Source organism: Nanorana parkeri, unplaced genomic scaffold, assembly GCF_000935625.1.
Source record: "Nanorana parkeri isolate BGI_ZX_2015 unplaced genomic scaffold, ASM93562v1 scaffold177, whole genome shotgun sequence".
NCBI lineage: Eukaryota > Metazoa > Chordata > Amphibia > Anura > Dicroglossidae > Nanorana > Nanorana parkeri.
Genome location: NW_017306445.1, coordinates 1,145,900 through 1,166,452, shown reverse-complemented (window position 1 = coordinate 1,166,452; position 20,553 = coordinate 1,145,900). Strand labels below are relative to the sequence as shown.

At 43.2% G+C, this 20,553-nt stretch overlaps 1 protein-coding gene across 2 annotated transcripts in view; it reads right to left on the bottom strand.

The window, feature by feature from the left end:
* Positions 1–20,553, bottom strand: part of PIK3CA (phosphatidylinositol-4,5-bisphosphate 3-kinase catalytic subunit alpha) — a 55,191-nt gene that overhangs the window by 32,750 nt on the left and 1,888 nt on the right. The window contains exons 2-3 of one of the 2 annotated variants that reach the window (XM_018554906.1): positions 14,314–14,332; positions 1,275–1,697 (exon numbers count right to left, since the gene is read on the bottom strand). In XM_018554906.1, coding sequence (XP_018410408.1) covers positions 1,275–1,626 — 352 coding nt within the window. In that variant the 5' untranslated portion in view covers positions 1,627–1,697; positions 14,314–14,332. Of the gene's footprint in view, positions 1–1,274; positions 1,698–14,313; positions 14,536–20,553 lie in introns of those variants that run through there. The other variant, XM_018554905.1, reaches the window with a different exon arrangement.

The window sequence follows — 20,553 nt, the reverse complement described above, 5'->3', positions numbered from 1 at the left end:
AAATTAACTCTTCTTGCCAACTTTTTTTGTAAATCAGAAGGTGATAATCTAAAAAAAAAAACCTCCAAAACGACTAATAAAACTGAATTAGTGACGTCAGAACGCCTGGAGAGAAAGAGGACAGATCTGACATCCAGGAATTGGATTCCGATACGCGATTTTATTCGGTTTTATGTGAGTGTATTTTTTTGCGTGAGTGTATTCATTTTATGCATACGGGGTGCGCTATGATTTCCACTTTTGTCTTTGAGAGATCTTTTTGAGATGAAGTTAGGCTGTCGGTAGAGGAGAAAAACGTTAAGATCAGGATTAGTCTCATCTGAAGGAAGGAATATCACAGCTTCAAATAGTGTGAGGAAGGAGTTTTAGGCCTCATTCACACACAACGCAAGCAAAATTGTATATTAAGCATATGCGCGTATATGCGTGCACTATATGCAATCCCAGAGTGCATCACTCATAATGGAGTTTTTAATGTGCTGTACGCGTGTATATGCGCGTAAACACGCGTATATGCACGTAAATATGCAGAAATACGCTGCCCAGACGCATCTCTGTTCCATTCTGTTTATGCGCATATATACGTTACGCAAATATATGGCTCTATACGCGTCTGTGTGTATGGAGCCATTTGCATATGGTACAATACGCGCATACGTGCGGCAGTGTGAATGAGGCCTTACCCTATAAGAAACGCTTTGAGACCCAAGGGTCTGAACACGGAGGTGAGAGGCTTTTTTTATCAGAGCACTGGTGTTTTTTTATGAGCACTTCAGCAAAAAATAAATACACACTAGAAATTACAAGAGTGGGCAGAGTGACGCACAAAAGAAAGACTAAGACAGCACTTTTTTTGAGAGAGAGAGAGAGAGCGCTGTCTGCATTTAATGAATTCATGGACACTTTGTTTCAATTATGTGTTTTACACACTGACACAGGACGTTTGCTACTTTATTAGTCATTTGGAGTTCTTTTTTAGATTATCACCTTGTGATTTACACAAACAGTTGGACATGAAGATTTAATTTGGAAAATATTTGAAATATATATATTTTTTTTCTTTTCTCTCACAATAGTATTGTTCACAATAATATTTGTTTTTTGCACATTTGTTTACTTGTTGGGTGATAGCGCCGCTTCACATATTTGAATATTAATGTTTAATAAATGCTTTCTGCAAGTATCATTATTGGCCTCATACAAAGCATTAGGGAACAGGGACACAAAACGCCATCCATCTAACATTTACATGTCATATCCAAAACGCAGCTTACCAATTTCTCGATTTAGAATTTTCTCTTCCCTATTTCCTACAGGCTCAATTACTTTAAGAAAAGGCTGGAACAGTCGAAGGTCACATAAGCGGCGTGTTTCATCAAAGAATTCCTCTCTTTCTGCCTCTTGTGTAACGCTGACAAAAATATAAGAGGACTCATCTTGAAGCAGATGGTGAAGAGGGTATTTCCGGGCTTCTTTAAATAATTCATGTTTAATGTTGACAAGAGTAGCTTCTCGAATGCATTCTAAAGTCACCATCATCCCATTTGGTAATAAACAGTCTACCAGTATTCTGGGGGGCATCAAGTGGATCCCCCATAATTCTCCAGAAGAAGGCCTAGGCGGCATGATTCCTACACTTGCTTGGTTATCTTTACTCTAGAGGACAGCTCATGTGGCATTTGTCCTGCATGAGGCACCTAAAAAGACAAGAAATGTGAATTAAATACAATAGAAGTTCTAAAGCCTTTATTAAAACAATGTTAGATTTCCTGTGACCCATGACAATGCTTAAAGTGGACTTAGCACCTGGAAAAGGTCCCTTCCATGAACTAAACCCCAACAATGCAGCTTCATACAGTCATATGCCAAAGTCTGGATACTCTGTCAAATGATAGGGCTAGTTCATCTTCTAAAGAAATGTTAAAGAAACCCATCACCAGAATGTTCCTTCATTATATGCATGTTACTTACCTGTAAAAGCCTCCCCTGTGTAGACATCCCAAAGCACTGAGACGGTTGTTGGGCATTTTTGTATTGGATGAGATTTCAGCAGCCCCAGCATACTCAGATTTGTCACTCAAGTGACACTGGATAGAAAGGATAGGCAAACTCCTATCCCTCCAGCTATGGTGAAACTACAAATTCCATCATGATCTGCCTCTGGGAGCACTGCCTGTGCCTGCCAGAGTCTTGCAATGCTTAAAGAGATTTGTAGTTGCACCAAAGCTGGAGGGCCAGAGTTTACCTTTGACTCTTCCAGGAGTAGCAAATTTAAAAAACACATTTCAAGTGAATAAAAAAAAACATTTATGAAATGGAAACACCGCAAACAAACATTCTCTGTGTTTTTGCCTATATTTTTTTAAAAGAACTAAAGTCAACCCTTTTTTTAGTGTTAGTTCACTTTGGGTGACAGGATTACTTTAGTACATGTCCTCCTGTGAGCCAAAAGTCAGAAGATAGCAGACTACTGCCCACTGTATGACGACAACGCAGAGCCGCACTTTGGCTGGGAAAGAACCAGACAATATTGTTGGCATCCATCCTGCTGCCTGATTGACAGCTGGCTCCGGCTCTAGAGAGGCCCGCCTCCTCCCTTGTCGGTCTCTCCAATGAGCACTGGAGGAACAGAGCGAGGGGAGGGGGGAATCCCTGTGGGTAGTAATGTCACCGCTTTCTGCAGGGAGAAGATTGTGAACTGAGCGATCAGCGGGTTGTTAGCACTCAGTTCTCCAGCTATTGGGAAGAGTATATTTTACTCTCCCAATACTTTAAGTTGGTGACAGGGTCTCTTTAACACAAAGTCGACTGGGAATAAACTTGACATACGTCTGCCAATTTTTAAGCTTTAAGAAAGCATCAGCACAGCTTGAGGGCTGCTAAAAGCCTGATTACAACTACAGCCAGCACTCCATTAAGATCTGTATTTGGCATTCAGACTTGAGCTGAAGGGTGTTTTAAAGGATCACCATCACATATTTTTCTCCACATTTACATACAAAACAAAAGGTTTTAACGCACGTGCCATAGTTTGCTAAACAGCTACATGTAAACAGGCTACATGTAACAGTAAAGAAACAATGAATATGCTGAATACTGTGATTAGATTCATAAAAAGTATCTCTAGACAAAACCTTTTTTTTTTTCGGTTTAAGAGAATGGGGAAAGGTTAGATCGTCTCTCAAGATTTTATTGCCGTTTGTGCCCCTCCTGGGAAGTCTTACCCCTCCATTTGTACTGGTGGCCAATATCAATGAAAAAACGTGAGGGGAAATGCAACATTTTACAGCTGACCCCAGAACAAGAGGCAAAAGGAGAAATCTTCCAGTGGCAGCTGTCCAAAAAGGGGACTTGCCCCTCACTTTAGAAGATTCCCTCTAACTTCCTGTTGTGTCTCTGGGATGAGTAATGAAGGTAATTTTTCCCAATAATACAATGAAAGCAAAAATTTAACTGACAGGAGTGTCAACTAGGGCGGCACTGAAATTTCGGCCGCCAAAAATTGCACTTTGGCAAAATGCCAAAAGCGCAATCTTTCGGCCAAAATTGTGGTGCATCCCTGCTTTCTCTCTTCCCTGCTGGACGCTGCTCTGTGTTCCCTCTGACATAGCATTGTGTTCAGCAGGGAGAAGAGGAACTGTCACAGGAGGCCGAACGATGCGGGGGAGAAGAGCGCTGTAAACGTCCGGCGTCTCTCCTCCCGCCCCGCTCAGCCTCCTGTGACAAATCAGGAGAGCAGTGTGGGAGTGGAGACAGCTGTCATATGAGGCTGATCTCTCCTCCCGCACCGCCTCCTGTGACAGATCAGGAGAACGAAGGTGTGGGGGCGGAGACAACTGTCAGAAGAGGTCGAGCTCTGCTCCCCGCACCGCTCGCTCAGCCTCCTGTCACAGCGAGTAAGGAAGGAGAGCTGGTACAAGCACTCAGTGAGTCCTGAATTAAAGAGAAACTCCACTTTATAGAAATAACAAATTGTAAAGAAAGAATATAGCATATATAATTGCTGCACAAGTCATTTTGTAATTGGAAGGGTTAAGGCACTGCACCTTTCCTTATTAGAGCACAGAAAGTCCACCAGCTGATAATGAACCCAGACCCCCCCATTCTGAAACCCGCTTAGAAAGTAAATGCTGAAACAAACAGCTGTTAGAATCCATGAAATGTACATTGATCATCCAGAGGGCTTGTTCACACCATGTACAGACCAGAACAGTTTGTTCCTGGACCAATAAAAACAATTCCATTGTATCCCTATGGTATTTCTGGGCTCTGTTCACACCAGTGCAGTCAGTTCCGGTCCAGACAAAAAAAAAAAAAATTTTTTATTTTCCCTGGTCTAGAACGCATCAAAACCGCATGCAAACGCACTAGAACACACCTGAAAGCCCATTTTAAGCAAAGAAACAAACAAAACAAAAAGAAAAAGAGAAAAGCGTCATAAATGCACAGCACTGCGCAGATCTGCTCCAGATCGTGTACAGACATGGTGTGAACATAGCTACTCCCGGCGGCAAAAGTCATCGGGAGTCTGTTTAAACAGCCCCGATGCTGGCGTACGTCGTCAGTCACGAAGGGGTTAAGCAACCTAGGTGCCCACATATACAGATACTCTCAGGGCTAGAAGGGCTAAATGCCTGGACAACAATCCCTACCACCCGTTTCCCCCAAATCCATTTCATCAGGAAAATAAGTAGTGTTGTGCACTTTCCACGCAGAAAAGTCACCAAAACATGTAATTTAACAAGATGATTTTGAGAAAGAAAAAAATGGATATGTTTTTATTAGAAGAATGACAAAGTATAAATACTTTATTGGATTAATATTTAGTTGTTGGGGCTTTCTGAGGGGTTTTAGGCCCGATCACATCTCTGAAACCTCACACAGATGTGAATGGGGCCTTAATATTTCTTTTAGGTAATCAGATTTGTACAGTCAAAGCTGAACTTGCAAATCAGAACACTACAAAGAGGAAAAAAACAACACCACCTATTGGAATTTTATAAAACTGGGTCAAGAAACAAATTTCTACATAACTAGCCAAATAGTCGCCGGAGGGTGGAAAGCTGGCTATAGGTATTACAATCTGATGGTAGAGCTAAAGGAAATTGTACAAACAACTAAACAGTGCAAGGGCCTGTCTGTACAGAGGTTGTACAATCTGATTGTAACAAGTATAGAGCAAAACCTTGAACCTTCACCAAGATTCTAAATTCTTAAAAATATACAAATAAAACATCCCTGGTCATAATAATGTTCTGGCACATGTGACAAAACTGTACTGCTCCAATCCTTGCCAGACATGTTTCCGATGAGATCCTAGAACTATCCAAGGTGAATATATAAACAGTTCTCATCCTGTTTATGTGTAGATTCCTTTTGTAGCTGGGCCCTAGGAGAAAGCAGAAGAGCATACCACAGACAGAAAGCAGTGCTTTACTCTTGTTCTACCCAGCATAACAATGATCTTCTTTATACAACTCTACTTTACCATTATTGAGCTTTCCAAAACTGATATTGATTAGTTTTGGTCAGAGTGGGGAAGTGCTATACCCAATCAGGTTTTTTCCGTCATCCTCATCCGATTTCACCTTAATTTCTGTCCTGGTAACCAAACAGGAAGTGAGAAAATATCCTTAAATGGGGACAAAGACATCAAATAAGCCTAACTTTTAAAGAAGGTTTAATTACTGTATGTGCCCAGGTCGGAATGCAACACTGGAGACTGGTTACATGAGTCTTATAGGAGATTACCATTATAACCCCCTTGACAAATGAATGCTTCCACTCCCTCTACAGACTACTGGGGTCCAAGGGCCCCACACAACATGTACCAAATGATCAGAACCTTGAGTGGCAGGTTGAGCACCAAGATTTTACAAGGCTCAATTGACGTTCATCGATAGCCAGAATTTATTTTTCATTTTGAATAGAGTGGGGAAGGATCAGAACCCCTATTATGTTTTTACTGCTCTCTGGGATGCGGTTGGAGACATTTCCCCTTATTCACTGTCCCAGGGACAACCTTTTCACCAACCAGAAAGTGAAGAAATCTCCCCAAAAGCAGCACAGACAAAACTAAAAATGCTATTTAGGTTAAATGGGGGATGTTAGAACTAGCGGTTGACCGATTATCGGATCTACCGATAAATAGGGGGCGATGTTTTCTTAACAGGCTGGATATTGCACCCACCCACTGCCTGCTGTCAATCAGCAGAGGAGCGGACCCGAGAGAGAACTTTCCCTCTCAGATCCTTTCTCCTTTACTGATTGACAGCAGAGGAGTGACAGTGCCAGTGAAGGGGAGCCATTCTGTTTACATCTGGCAGCGGAATCTTGCTGCCGGCAGATGGACACACAGCCTGGTCATTGACCTATGTGTTCAGCTGTCCACGTAGCCAGATGTAAACAGAATATCAGCACCTGATATTGGTTTTCGGCCTGGAAGGTGGCCCATAATCAGTTCTAAAAAAAAAACAAAACAAAAAAACACAACAACATCGGTCAGCCCCTAGTTAGAACCACCATCAGCTTTTTACTGTTGTCCATTTCTCTGTTGCAGATTCTCTCTCACTTCCGGTTTGTTAAAATGATGTCCACACAACAGAAAGTGAAAAGCTCTCAAACAAAGCCCCGTATAGCAGTAAACCCCAGCAGATGTTCTAATCCTTCACCACTATCCAAAACAAAGAAAACAATCTTTTGGATACAGATTCAGTTTAAGTAGCTTTTTGGAATGTTACTGTTGTGTTCATATGCATGCATTATAGATAAAACAGACAGATATTTAAAAAAATTAGCAGAAGTACCTTTTTCTTTTTAAAAGGGTTCCTCAATCAAATTTTATGGCGATCTATTGGGAGATTTCCCATAACTTCCTATTTCAGCGGCAATGTTGTTAGAGACAAAAAGCGAAGAAAGGTTTTAGAGGCTACAGATTGAAGTAAAAATCTAACAGAGGTTCTGGCATTTTTCTTTTTGTGATACTTCCTGTGCGTGTGACAAAGCTGTCACTAGGACAGGAGGTAGAGAAATTCTCAACTGCGCCTCATACTGAAATAGGGCTACAACAACTAAATCGATTATAAATCGATAATGAGAATTGTTGGCACCGCTCTGCTCCTCCGTTCACCTCCCTGCTGGTGCTTGCTGCAGTGGTCTGTGTCCCTTTCAATCCCCGCCTGTATCGGCAGAGGGACACAGACCACTGCAGCAAGCACCAGTGGGGAGAAGAGACTGTGGTGACGGCATTCCCCCCACTGCTGCCACGTTCATCTCTGCCACCCGTTCCTTCTCTGGCCTGGCCCATTATGCCTCTGCTATGCCCCCCCTCTGAGCTGCTGCCGCCCCGCTTCTCTTTGGCATCTTGAGCCTGCTATTGGATATTTTAAAATGCAATGGCCAATAGCAGGCAGGCTATTGCACCCGCCCGTTGACAATCAGCAGAGGCGAACTTTACAATTTGAAATATCCAATAGCAGGCTGGGTATGGCTACAGCAATAAAGTCAAAAAAATAAAGTTAAGCTAAAATTAAAAATAGAAGAACCATTTTTTTGGAGTGTTATTTTAAATAAAAGTTGGTTATTTTATTATATTGGCTTAAGAGTTTTACAATTCATATTATTTTAAATCCAAGAAACCAATTAAAATGTCTAATACATACAAATTATATATATATATAGCATTTACAGTTTCAGCCTGACAAATTTTGCTGCAGGAGGTGCGTTGCGGTGCCATTCACTTCAATGGATCCCAAATGCACCTCCCAGCCGCAGTGTGATCGCCCGCACTGGACCGCGTGGTTCTGCAATGCCCTGCATTCCACTGCAGTGCGATTTAAATAAAATGTGCATAACGTTTGATTCTCTAGTAAACTTTATGTCTGCAACGCTGCATTTGTGTATTTTATTTTAAGTAAATGACGGTATTTATTTTATCCGATCAAAGTTAATAATCGGCTAACGAATTGATCATGAAAATAATCGTTAGCTGCAGCCCAATACTGAAGTAAAAACCTAGCAGAGGTTCCATACTTTCTGCAATTCATCAAAAACAAAAAGGTGGTATTGGTTAGGATTAAACTTTATTCATTATAAAAAAAGAAATGTCATGCAAACTGTCCCTTGAATAAAGCAACTCTGAGGCACAGCACAAACATCGCACCAAAACCTCATACAAATACATTTTATGATACACATTCTGGATGCACATTTAAATGAAAATACATTTTTGTAAACATCTGTCCTAACAACAATTTTCATCAAGTCCCTGTTAGCCCTATGAATAACTTCACAAAAGAAAGTGGACTCGCTCTCCCCTTCAAGCTCAAAACAAAAAATCTATAGAACAAATTGTACTATAGAGGCCAATTTTACTCAATATCAATGTTGTAAAGATTGCTCCATTCCAAAAAAAAGTCTGTGTAATAGTCCTTTGAGACCATAACGCATTGGTTCTAAGACATTGTAAGAAGGATTGTGAAAATGTGGATTTTAGATACCCGTGTCAATAATTACAACAGAGTTACAGCAGGTGCTCAGTTCAGTATTAAGAAATATGTAGGCTGCCACTGTTGACCCCCTTTCAAAAAAAAGAAGTATGCGTGTGTATAAATATGCATGCTTTAGCAGGGGCCCAGAGGCTTTCAAACTTCAGTCAGCAATATAGGCTCTGGCACCTGGCAGTTAAAGGAGAACTATGACATGAGTGATTTCCACTCACCTCATAGTTCTAAGCCGACGTGTGACAATGAGACTGTCACAGGTCGGCTCAGTAGATCGGGAGGTGAGAGAACACATACCGGGTTCCCTCACCTCTCGATCCTGTCACGGCTCTCTGCCGTGCCAGGGGGAGGGGCTGGATTCCCCTCTCCCCGCTCCGATCTGCCAGCGCTGACTGGCGGAACGGACGGGGGAGGGGGCGGGCACAGCTGGCTCTGCCTATCTAAAGGCTGTCACTCACGCAGCTGGGCGGATCCCGTCATCTAAGTCGGGATACGCTCTAGGTGCGGCGTCTCAGTATACCGCGAGCTGTAGCTCGTGGTATACTGAGCTTAGGGTAACGGGAGGACGCTAGTTTGTGTCCTCCCGTTACCCCCCAAGGAGAACTATGGGGAAAAACACTGACCCCATAGTTCTCCTTTAAAGTGACATTAAAGTCACAATTTCCCCCCAATGCTGCTTCAAGGACTTACCTGAAATAATGCCTCTTGATCCGATCATCATCTTCTTTCCAGTAGTTTTCAGGAGTCCCTTCAGCACAGTTGCTGGTCTCTGATCCAGCACTGACTCCTGTCTTTTCCTGTCCCACGTACATGCTGCCGGCTGTGTCACTCCTTCTCCCCGCCGAAGATCTCAACTGCGCATGCGCCTACCCCATGATCCTTCACGATCTTCAGACGGGAGTGAGTGGCGGAGACGCGGAGAGATGCGAGTAGTTTAGGACAAAATCACCTTTTTGATTCTGATACTGGCAAATGATTCAACAGCCACTTTAATGTGGGACATTCCTTTGCTGGCCAAAAAATTAATACATCAAGGTCCGAGAATGATCTTAACCTTAAAGTAAAAATGATGTGCTGTAGCACTGACATATGTGAATCTGCATTTAAAACCGATTTACACCACAAACTCCGCTTTCCAATGAGTTCGGCCTCTGGAACGCAAGCCAGCCAGCATTCAGGGTCGGGAGGGGTCATGGCGGTGCATTGTAGTCAATGGCACCACAGCCACTTTAGTGCCTGCCTTCCGGTCCAGTGCAATCTGCAAAAATACTGCAAGCACTATTTTTGCAGATCACACTGGACCAGAATGCAAGCACTAAGAGGCCGAACGCACTGGAACGCTGAGTTTGTGGTGTGAGCCAGCCCTCAGGCTGGGTTCACACCTAGGCGTTTCGAATATGCGCGTTTGGACAGAAGCGGCTGCCCAATACAGCTGACATCTAGGATCTAAGGGCACTTGAACGAGCCCCAGGAATCTATTTGAAGAACTTTCTTAAAACAGTATTCAAACTCTCAAACTTTTTTTCAATAATGAGCAAACAAATATACATTGCCCAGCAAAGTATTTCTGTACATTTTTGCCCAAACGCTGACAGTCATAATGTTTCCAAACCGCTGAACCCAACTCCCTCAGCTCGGCTTCCCTGAGATTCCTGTTGAGTACAAGATCACAAGGGACAGAGCAGACTCCAGCAGCCGTCCATCTACTAGAGGGGAGGAGCAGGGGAATGGCTTGCTTTGCTGTGTGTTGGTGGAGACACACACACACACACACACACACACACACACTTGCAGCATTTTTTTTTTTATTTGCACTGGACTGGAACGCAGGCAATGTAATGCCAGGCGTCTGAACGCACTGTGGGGCGTGGCTGCGGTGCCATTGACTTAAATGCACTGCTACGCCTGCTCCAGAATGAAGGGGGGAGTTTAGAGTGCGATTACAGTGTGTTGCAGCAGCTCCCGCTCTGGAACGCACCACAATTGGTGTGAATGGGCCCTACAGCAGGATAACAGGACCAGTGCTCAGAAGACCAGCTGATTCTGCAGGAAATCTAAATCTTTAAACTTCAATGAGCAACATCCATTGTAAGTGATGTCATCATCTGAAATGGCTTAAAAACATTTTGACTTTCACTTTAAGACCAGGTCAAATTTTAGGAGTAAGGCTAGGTGTTAAAATAAAACTTTATTGGGAGAAATATGATGGCTGCCATTGCCAACCTTCTGAAAATGCTCGATGCCTGGTATTCCCTGGATTTAACCACTTCAAGACCAGGTGTTTAGACCCCCTTCCTGGCCAGGCCATTTTTCAGTGTTCAGCGCTGTGGTACTTTGACTGATATTTATTCCGTCATGCAACGCTGTACTGAAATGAATTTTATACCATTTTTTGGGGACAGATAGAGCTTTATTTTGGTGGTATTTAATCACCACTGAGGTTTTTATTTTTACTATATTAAAGGAAAAACTATTGACATTTTTGGCCAAATTTTTTTTCATTATGTTAGGAAACATTTATTATTACCCAAATTTTTAGTAAAATATAAAAGTCGGGGTCACGTTGGGTAAATAGACACCAAACATGTCATGCTTTAAAATTAAGCGCACCCGCGAAATGGCAACAAACTACCATACCCAAAATTGACCATAGGAGACACTTTAAAAACTTTTACAGCTCATCAGTTTAGTGTTATCAGTGATTGATAGCCCTAGAACTATTGCTCTCATTCCGACGTTCGCGACGATATGCAACATGTGCGGCGTAATAGGCGCAATCGTCGTTTTCGCACGTATGCGCAGCTGAAGCCTGTTTGCATGCGTGTATGTATGGGGGGGACTTATTTTCACTTAACTTTATTGCTAGCACATAGGGGGGTTAGAATGTGTCTTAGTTGCTGCTAACAGCTACATTCACACTTTGAGCATTGATATTTTTGGACATTTTTTTCCTCCTCATTTCTACAAGGGGCTTTAGGTGCTCACATAAAACTCTTTTAGGACCAAGAAGTTGTGATCTTGTGATTATGACCCAGAGAGGGCCTGTACCTTTTCTTAACGTTGGGCGACAGCACATTCCTCAGACATGCACAATAGAACAACATAGAGATCGCAGAGTTAAATTGACATTAAACCCTCCAATTTTTTTTACATAAAACAATACTGTAATGTGTGCCTTACTGTAATCCATGGTTGTTTCCCTTCTCTTTGCTGCTCTTCCTTTTAAATCTGTATCTCTTCTCATGCTGGGCAGAACTTCTGTTTTGCAGCAGACTGCCTTGTCTGAGGAATAGATACACTGTGTCTGTGTATAGGTTTGTATACGCTTGTAACCTGAGCCAGCACTACAGGAAGAGGCCCTGAGCTGAAAAGGGAAGTTCTGCCCAAGCATGAGAAGACATGAGGATTTAAAAGGAACAGCAGCAAAGAAGGGAAACTACAATGGTTTACAGGAAGGCACACATTACAGTATTTGTTTATGTTAAAAAATCTGAGGGTTTAATGTCACTTTAAGCATTGAATTGCTTCTGGAAATGCACTTCAAATCACTCAGGTGTGAATGGGGGCTAAAATGTGCATTTTTCTACTTTTTGCCAAAGGGAAAAATATATACCCTTCAAACATGTTTGAAATTTCACTGAGAATAAATAAATCCGTAGACAATACTGCAGTCTACGCTCCATAAATATCAGTGGTATATCCTTAGTTCCCTGTTTCCTCACTTACAGGAAATAACACTGCAAAGGAAAGCATTCTATCTAGAGCCACAGCATTAAAAACATATCCCCCAGACAATGGAGATGTGTATATATAATATATACACATGTACAAATCATTTGTTTTATGATTATTTAATATCTTGGAAAAGCTTTGGGCAGTTAATATCTACTGAATAAAAACACCCAAAGTGAACATGCTTCCGTCAAACATTTCCAAACCTAGAGATACTGTCATTAATGAAATACCATTTCATTACGGTACAGTACACTAGCAGTAAAGGATAAGTGGTCAAACTATAACAGGCACTGAACAGCTGACAAATCTGCTCACATTTATTATCCCTTCAGGGAACAACATATACCACTATTTATCAATTGCATCCAGCAGACATCACTCAGTAAATGGGCAGCTTGTCAGAACAGCTAAGTAATGAGAGTATAATCATGGGGGAAACTTTTGATTTGACATATGGAAGAGTGTTCTGGCTGTTTCCCAAAGGATTAGAAAGCACTATACAAACATTGCTTCCTACCCAGCTCGCTTTGATTTGTGGACATGGGCTGTCCTTAGAAATGTCTTGTTTCCACAATGAGTCAACTGTACTAGAAGCCTCCATTCACACTTCTGTACTAGAAGCTTCCATTTTCCAGCTTGTTTCCCCTACGTCTGACTACAGTCAGCATGCAGAATCAAATTATTTCCAATTGTTCCTGTTCACCCTTGTACGCACACTCGTTTTTGTACCTGAACAACTGCTCTCTTCCTCTAGAACTGCTTTCTATTGGCCAAAACTGAAACTGCTTGAAGATTAATACACATGCTCAATGCTTGTAATAAGATTTACAAACGCTTATATATGCAGAAAAAACAACAATCTCTGCTCAGCGTAAACAAGGGTTCACAGTGCTAAATGTTGTAATTTGAAAGGGTTCCCTGCTCTTGATTGTAGTTCTCAGTTGCACTCAGAGGTAGAGCCAGCTGTCAGGTACACAGACAACAATATTGTCAGGTTCCCTCTCAACCGCAGCGAGGCTGTATGCGGTCAACTGATAGTGGGCATAAGTACACTAACATCTGACTTTGGGTCACAGGATAACATTTGTAAATCTACTCCTGTGAACCAAAAGAAAACCCCTTATTTACTTTTCTTTTAAAGAACCCTACAGCTTCAGTTTGGGAGTGATAAACAGATCTCAATAGAAGTGCTGACTGCCACTTTAAACAAGCGGCTAGCAGGCGTTCAACAAGCTTCACATTGTGAAAGTTAGCACTCCCTTTAAAAACAGTGTTTAACAAGGCCTAAGAGAGGACTTCCCTTCAGTTTGGGAGATTTCCTCTAACTTCCTGTTGCACTAAGGGTACAGGAAGTGAAGGGAAATTTCCCCAATGGTACACAGGCAGCAGGAAAAAAAAAAATCACCTGACAGGGATTTAACCCTTCTCGACTATCCATAACGAATGAGTTATGTCTATGTATACACTTTAAAATGTGTATTCTCATGCAGTAGAACTTGTGGGAAAACACATGTGAAGGCACCCAAATGAATCAATCTGGTTGTCTTTATTTACAAAACAGTTTATTGCTATAGGACCGAGGGGCGAGAGCTCCCGGGAAGAGGCGCGGGACAGAGGGGGCGAGCTCCCGGGAAGAGGCACGGGGCGAGCTCCCGGGAAGAGGCACGGGGCGAGCTCCCGGGAAGAGGCACGGGGCGAGCTCCCGGGAAGAGGCACGGGGCGAGCTCCCGGGAAGAGGCACGGGGCGAGCTCCCGGGAAGAGGTATAGAAGAGAGGGGCGAGCTCCAGGCTGGGGCGGGTCTCATGTATGTGAAGATCAGACATTGAAGTTCTGTATGTGACTTGTCATCAGATATCACACAGTGATCACACACTGTAAACACAACTCATCGGGTGGATGAGGTCAGTGGAGAGAGAATTGTACTGTAAACAAGAGGAACATTTCCAGGGACATCAGTGGCACTTGTCTGCCAAGGGTTCCCGAGCAGGGAAAGCTTACAGAGACGCCTGGGTCCCAAGGAACAAACTAAATTCTGGGCCGAATAACACGAGACCGGCCACACACAGACATATTTACCTCACCGTGCCCCGGAGCCCTCCCCGGTCCAGTCTCCCTGCAGAGCCGTCATCCTCCCCCAGGCCGGGGGAAGAGGATCCTTTCAGAGATGGCGGGGGAATGCGTCACCTCGCAGCCAGCCCTCGCCCAAATTCAACTCCGTGGACGCCGCTCGTTTTGTTGTATTTTTCCTCCTTCTCTGCAGCTCAGTTTCCGTTCCCGCTTCCGGCATCCGGTGACAGTCCGGTGACGTCACTACTACCGCCTCACGCTACTCTTGTTTTTTTTTTCCATCCTAAAACATGCTTTATTTATAAATGACACGGCTGGAGATTACTAGTGATAGCGGGGCTCCAGGCTTCAGGGTGCCCCTGATTTTGGCATGTGTCTGTAGTGTATGAAAACAGAGAGGACGAAACCCAAGTCACAGCTCCTGGGGTGGCAGTGAACAGTTCATGGATTAGAGACTCTACAATACTCTATTACCAGTACCACCGGTACCACTGTTCAAGAGTTTCTGACACTTCCTGGTGTGTCAGATGCCTGCGTCTTCCTGCCTGTTGCCACCTATACACTGCTTAGATTTTCTGAAGAACTTTTCTTCAACTTTGATGATGAAAGAAGTCGGAGTGGGATGGAAAATTTTTCTTAAACAAAATTGCTCTATTCACAAATAGCATTATTAACACTAAAAATCATGTGTCATCGCAATCAAGTCCAACCATCAAGGTTCTCAGTGTGCTTATTCCAGCTCTCAACCAAAATCTCAAGCCCTCAAATGTCTGCTGTCATAGCCGATCACACATGCAGACCCCTGGCAATTGCAATCCAAACAGAGGCTAAGATGGCACCTTCCTTGTCTGTAAGGGATCGGAGAATGTAGTTCTGTTTGATTTATCCCACTTTAGGCCACGCCCACAGTTAGACACAATCTTGAAATACACACCATTCACCGTGGTACGTGCGCAGAACTTGTTTCCAAATTCAATCCCAGGGTGCCACAAGTCTTCCATAATCCAAGTCATGCTCATATTTTGTCTCACTGTTTTTCTTATTTTTATAGGTGAAACCATGCAGATTGCCCTTATGGGAATGGTTATTTTATACACAGGGCCATCCCTATAATGAGGCATCTCACTGGGGAGCAGCTGGGTGGTGGTGGGGGTGCAGCAGGGGGCACAGCATCTGAAGTTGCTAAGAACTCTTCGCAACCTGTGACGCTCTGTGTGGTGCCCCACCACCATTGACAATCCCCTGACAGCAACACCCTTCCCCCTCGGAACGACATGGCCTTAGGGGGAGATTAACCTAGGGATATCCATGTGTATACATATTGCATATACTGTTTAAATATTGATTGAAATGGGTGTGGTTAAAAATGGGCGTGGTCCGTTGGGTATCCTCGGATTTTGAAAATCTGGTCAACTTTCTCTATTTGACTAGTGTACCAGTAGCGGCTCTGAAAGGACACACTGGTGCAGAGATGTCAACCCAGAAAGAATCTTACTAGGATATGTAAGCAGTGGCATATGAAGAACACCAAAACAAACAGTAGGCATGCTAATTGTAATTAGGAATGTGGCCTACTTGACTCACTCACCGTATAAACACTCCAGTCCCCTTAAAAAGGTTTCCCCCATGCAGACAATTTTTTTAATAATAAACATCTCTGAAAATACAAGACTTACCAAATCGTCTTCACAGGATAAACGCCCCGGATTGGATAAAGGGATAATGGAGCTGAACATCCACAAGCAGATTCCATAAACAGTGGCGAAGCTAGACATTCTGTCACCCGGGGCAAAGACTCAGATTTGCTCCCCCCCTTCCATGGAGAATTTCTCCATCTACACACCCCAGCCCCCACCCCACACCTCTGGGCTCTCTTCTTTTGTCTCACCGGCGCTCCTCCTGATCCACCACAGAGGTGAGGCTTTAAATCCTCTCATTCTCCAGTGCTGCTTTGTTAATTAAGAAGCCGCTTCTGGGCTTGCTTCTATTTTCCCAGCAGTGCCCCTGCTAATTGATCATAGACGAGAGACTTGAATGAAGTGATTTCAATCCTCACCTCCATGGTGGATCATGAGGGGCACCACCACATCAAAAGAGGAGAGCACAGAAGCAGGTCTAAAGATACCAATCCGCCACGGAGGTGAGGCCTCAAATTGCTTAATTCAGGTCTCTCCTCTGTGGCCGATACCAATTACCGAGTAACGGAAGTGCCATTCAGGAAGCCAGGTGGCTTCCTGATTAGCCGGGCAGCGTGTAAAGACTCGCCATCATTACATCAGTGCAGAGCTGCATGCTGATGTGATTTTTATTGAAAGAGATAAAGGTCCGCTTTAAAGGAGAACTATGAGGTGAGTGCTTTTCACTCACCTCATAGTTCTAGCCGACCAGTGACAATGAGACTGTCACAGGTCGGCTCAGTAGATCGGGAGGTGAACGAACACATACCGGGTTTGCTCACCTCTCGATCCTGTCACGGCTCTCTGCCGTGACAGGGGGAGGGGCTGGATTCGCCTCTCCGATCTGCCAGCGCTGACTGGCGGAACGGACGGGGGAGGGGGCGGGTACAGCTGGCTCTGCCTCTAGATAGGCAGAGCCAGCTGTCACTCACGCAGCTGGGCGGATCCCGTCATCTACGTCGGGATCCGCTCCGGCGTCTCAGTATACCGCGAGCTGTAGCTCGCGGTATACTGAGCTTAGGGTAACGGGAGGACGCTAGTTTGTGTCCTCCCGTTACCCTAAGGAGAACTATGGGGAAAAACACTGACCCCATAGTTCTCCTTTAAGTATAGCATTCAATCAGGATGTAGTGTTAACCTTCTGCAGTATAGAAATAATTCCCAGAATTTGATTGGTTTCTATGGTGACACCTTCTTTGTTTTCATGCTAATTTTTTATAAATGAATTATTTGTTGTAGCTGTTATTTAAATTGTATAAATCCAGGATTTCTCATGATTTTAATTTTACTGCTTGGTAACGTGTTTCTTATACTGTAAGCTTGCAATTTTAAATATTAATGGCAGTGTACACTCATTTGTCATTGGCAAGGAATTTTACGTGACCTCATGTCTAAATTAGTTTCTCTAAAAGAGATGCCTAGTGACCAGCTATATAATTTAATGACTGTGCAGGGAATATAAGGATCCAGAAGAGAATGTTTTGACTGCACAAACTATGCACCATGCTGTTCCCAGTGGAATCGGTACATCTGTTCCGAAACTCGAGCTCACTGGTCCAGCGAATGAGATGCTATGCTTTTAATCATTAAAGCCTTAGTCACTTTTGGATTAAAAGTAGTCTGACAGCTGGCGAGTTCCTACTTTGCTTACTGAAGTTAGTATATTGTGGTAAAGTAATAACACTTTAAATAAATAGTGACAAATACAGTGTGGCTGGCAGTCCGTGATTTCAGGAGCAGTACCAGTTTTTAGAATAACATTTATGTTATGGCAAATATACTCGGATTTCTAAGCTGCCCAACTAGGCTGCAGCATTCCCTTTTCTGCATTTTATAGTTCAATGTTTTTTTTAATACTGAAGAGCAGTATTTAAAGAACAACTCTAGCCAGTGGATTTTTTAGTTTGCCCTTACTAGCTGTTACTATATCTTTCCAACAGAGGAACTATCCTCCTTCAGTCTATCTTGAATGCTGCTGCCAGACTTATTGACTTTACCAATTGGTCAGTGGACACCGCCTGTCTCTATCAGTCACTCCATTGGCTTCTGCTCGCCCAGCTAGTAAAATTCTAAATACTAACAACAACACATAAAGCCATCCACAACTCTCCCCTAATCTACATCACCAATCCCATCTCAAAATATCACCCTAACCCTGGTCACCTGTTCCCATGCTCGCCTCCAGGACTTCTCTGGTGCCTCTCCCTTCGTATTAAACCCCAATCTGTCTGACTATCTATTACTATGTTTGACTTTAGACGATTCTTCAAAACTCATCTCTTCAGGGAAATCTACCCCACCTTATCTTAAATCTGTATTTTTCCTCCATCAGCTCATCCCCTCACAGTTAATGCCTTTTGTATACCTTGCCCCTCCTTTTAGATTGTAAACTCTTACAAGCCATCCACAACTCTTCCTTAAGCTACATATCCAACCTCAATTCAAAATATCACCCAAACCGGCCACTCTGCTCCTACCAAGACCTCTAGTCTCCTTTTCACATCCTCCCATGCTCACCTCCAGGACTGCTCCAGTGCTCCTCCCTTCGATTGGAACCCAAATCTATCTGGCTATCTATTACTCTGTTTGACTTTAGACAATCCTTGAAAATGTATCTCTTCAGGGAAGCCTATCCCACTTTATCCTGAAACTATACTTTCACTTTCTTCATCAGCTCATCTCACACAGTTAATGCCTTTTGAATAAACTTGCCCCTCCCTTTAGACTGTAAGCTCTTACGAGCCATCCACAAGTCTCCCCTAAGCTACATCTCCAAACTCAATTCAAATATCACTCAAACCGTCCACTCTGCTCCTAACTCTAGTCTCCACGTCACCTCCTCCCATGCTCGCCTCCAGGCAGGGCCATTGGTATAATGAGGCTGCTTGAGGCATCTGTTTGGGTCACGTAGGGCAGGCAGAGTGCCAAGGCCTCTTTGCTGCACAATGTTTGGCTCTTTTTAACCAGAGCATCCCAGGTTGCTACGAGCCATGTGGGGAGATGTATAAGGGTCATACACATTTCCCCACCCAGCTCTTAGCAACCTGGGACGCTCTTGCCGGTGTCCTTGCAGAGCTCCTAGCAACCAGTGATACCCCCGGCCATCTCAGGTGGCAAAAAGACTAGGGCCAACCCTTCCTCTAGGACTTCTCCAGTGCATCTCTCTTCCTTCTATTACCCTGTTCAACTTTTGGCTATCTTTGAAAACCCATCTCTTCAGGGAAGCCTCCCCCGCCTCATCATAAAACTATACTTTCACTTTCTCCATCAGCTCATCCCTCGCAGTTAATGCCTTTTGTCTTGCCCCTCCCTTTAGATTGTAAGCTTTTATGAGCAGGTCCCTCCTAACCCTCCTGTATACAATTGTATTGTAACTGTACTGTCTCCCTTATTTTGTACAGCTCTGCACAAACTGTTGGTGCTATATTTGTTTCTTTTACAACATTAATAATCCCCTCACTTTCTCTCCCTGTGACAATCTGTATGTTTGTCAAATCTGCAGGTTTGTAGCAGTGGCAGCAGAGTTCCTAGGAACTATTTTAAAATGTAGATAAATATCTGTTCTATGAAAAACACTTAAAATACAACTTATTTCGTCCTGATATGGGTGTTGGTAGCTTTGAGGCATAAGAAACTTAAATATCAGTCACACAGAATTTTTCACGTTGACAGTTACATAGAAGAAAGTATGATCAGATATGCAAAAGCAATTTCAGATTTGCTCTGCTGGTGATCCATCAAATCCAAACCTCTTATCTGCTTTGCAGGTAGGATTATGCAGCATGGATTATTGCCATTAAAATGATCCTATCATGGCCTAAAATATTTTTAGGTATAGACTCTCTTAGTTTCCAAATTGATCAGTGTGTTAGGAGATGGGACCTAATTGTATACCCAAGTCTAGATTAAGCCCTGCCTCATCCAGGCACTACATTCCATCCTGTGTCATTCAAATGTAAAATACAGGCAAAGGTGAAGGGACTGGCTCTTTGCAAAATGTGATCATGTTCTTTAGTTATTAGCATATATTTACTCTATATTAGCAGGATGTAAATGTGCCTCTCTGTGGCTTTTTGTGTGGGGAATTTTTTTTTTTTTTTTTGTGGATTGTTTTACTAAAACCCGATCTCCAAAGTCTTATGAAAGATGCATATTTGCCATCACTCTTACATTTGTGTGACAATGACTTTATGTCACAGGGCCCTAGGCAGTGGATGTTCCTATGGAACAATGGGCCCTGGTGCAAGATTTATTTTTCTTACAATGCCCACCCTGCCCACCTATAGCCATTACCATTTTGCATTTCTGTATAGAGGACTACAACTCCCAGCAATACTTTATACAGAAATGCAGAATGGTAACGGATATAGAGAACTACAACTCCCAGCAGTACTCTCTACAGAAATGCAGAAAGGTAACGGCTATAGGGGACTACAACTCCCAGCAATACTGTCTACAGAAACGCAGAATGGTAAAGGCTATAGAGAACTACAATTCCCAGCAGTACTATCTGCAGAAATGCAGAATAATTCCATCAGTCATAGAGGACTACAAAAAACATGTCACAGAACTG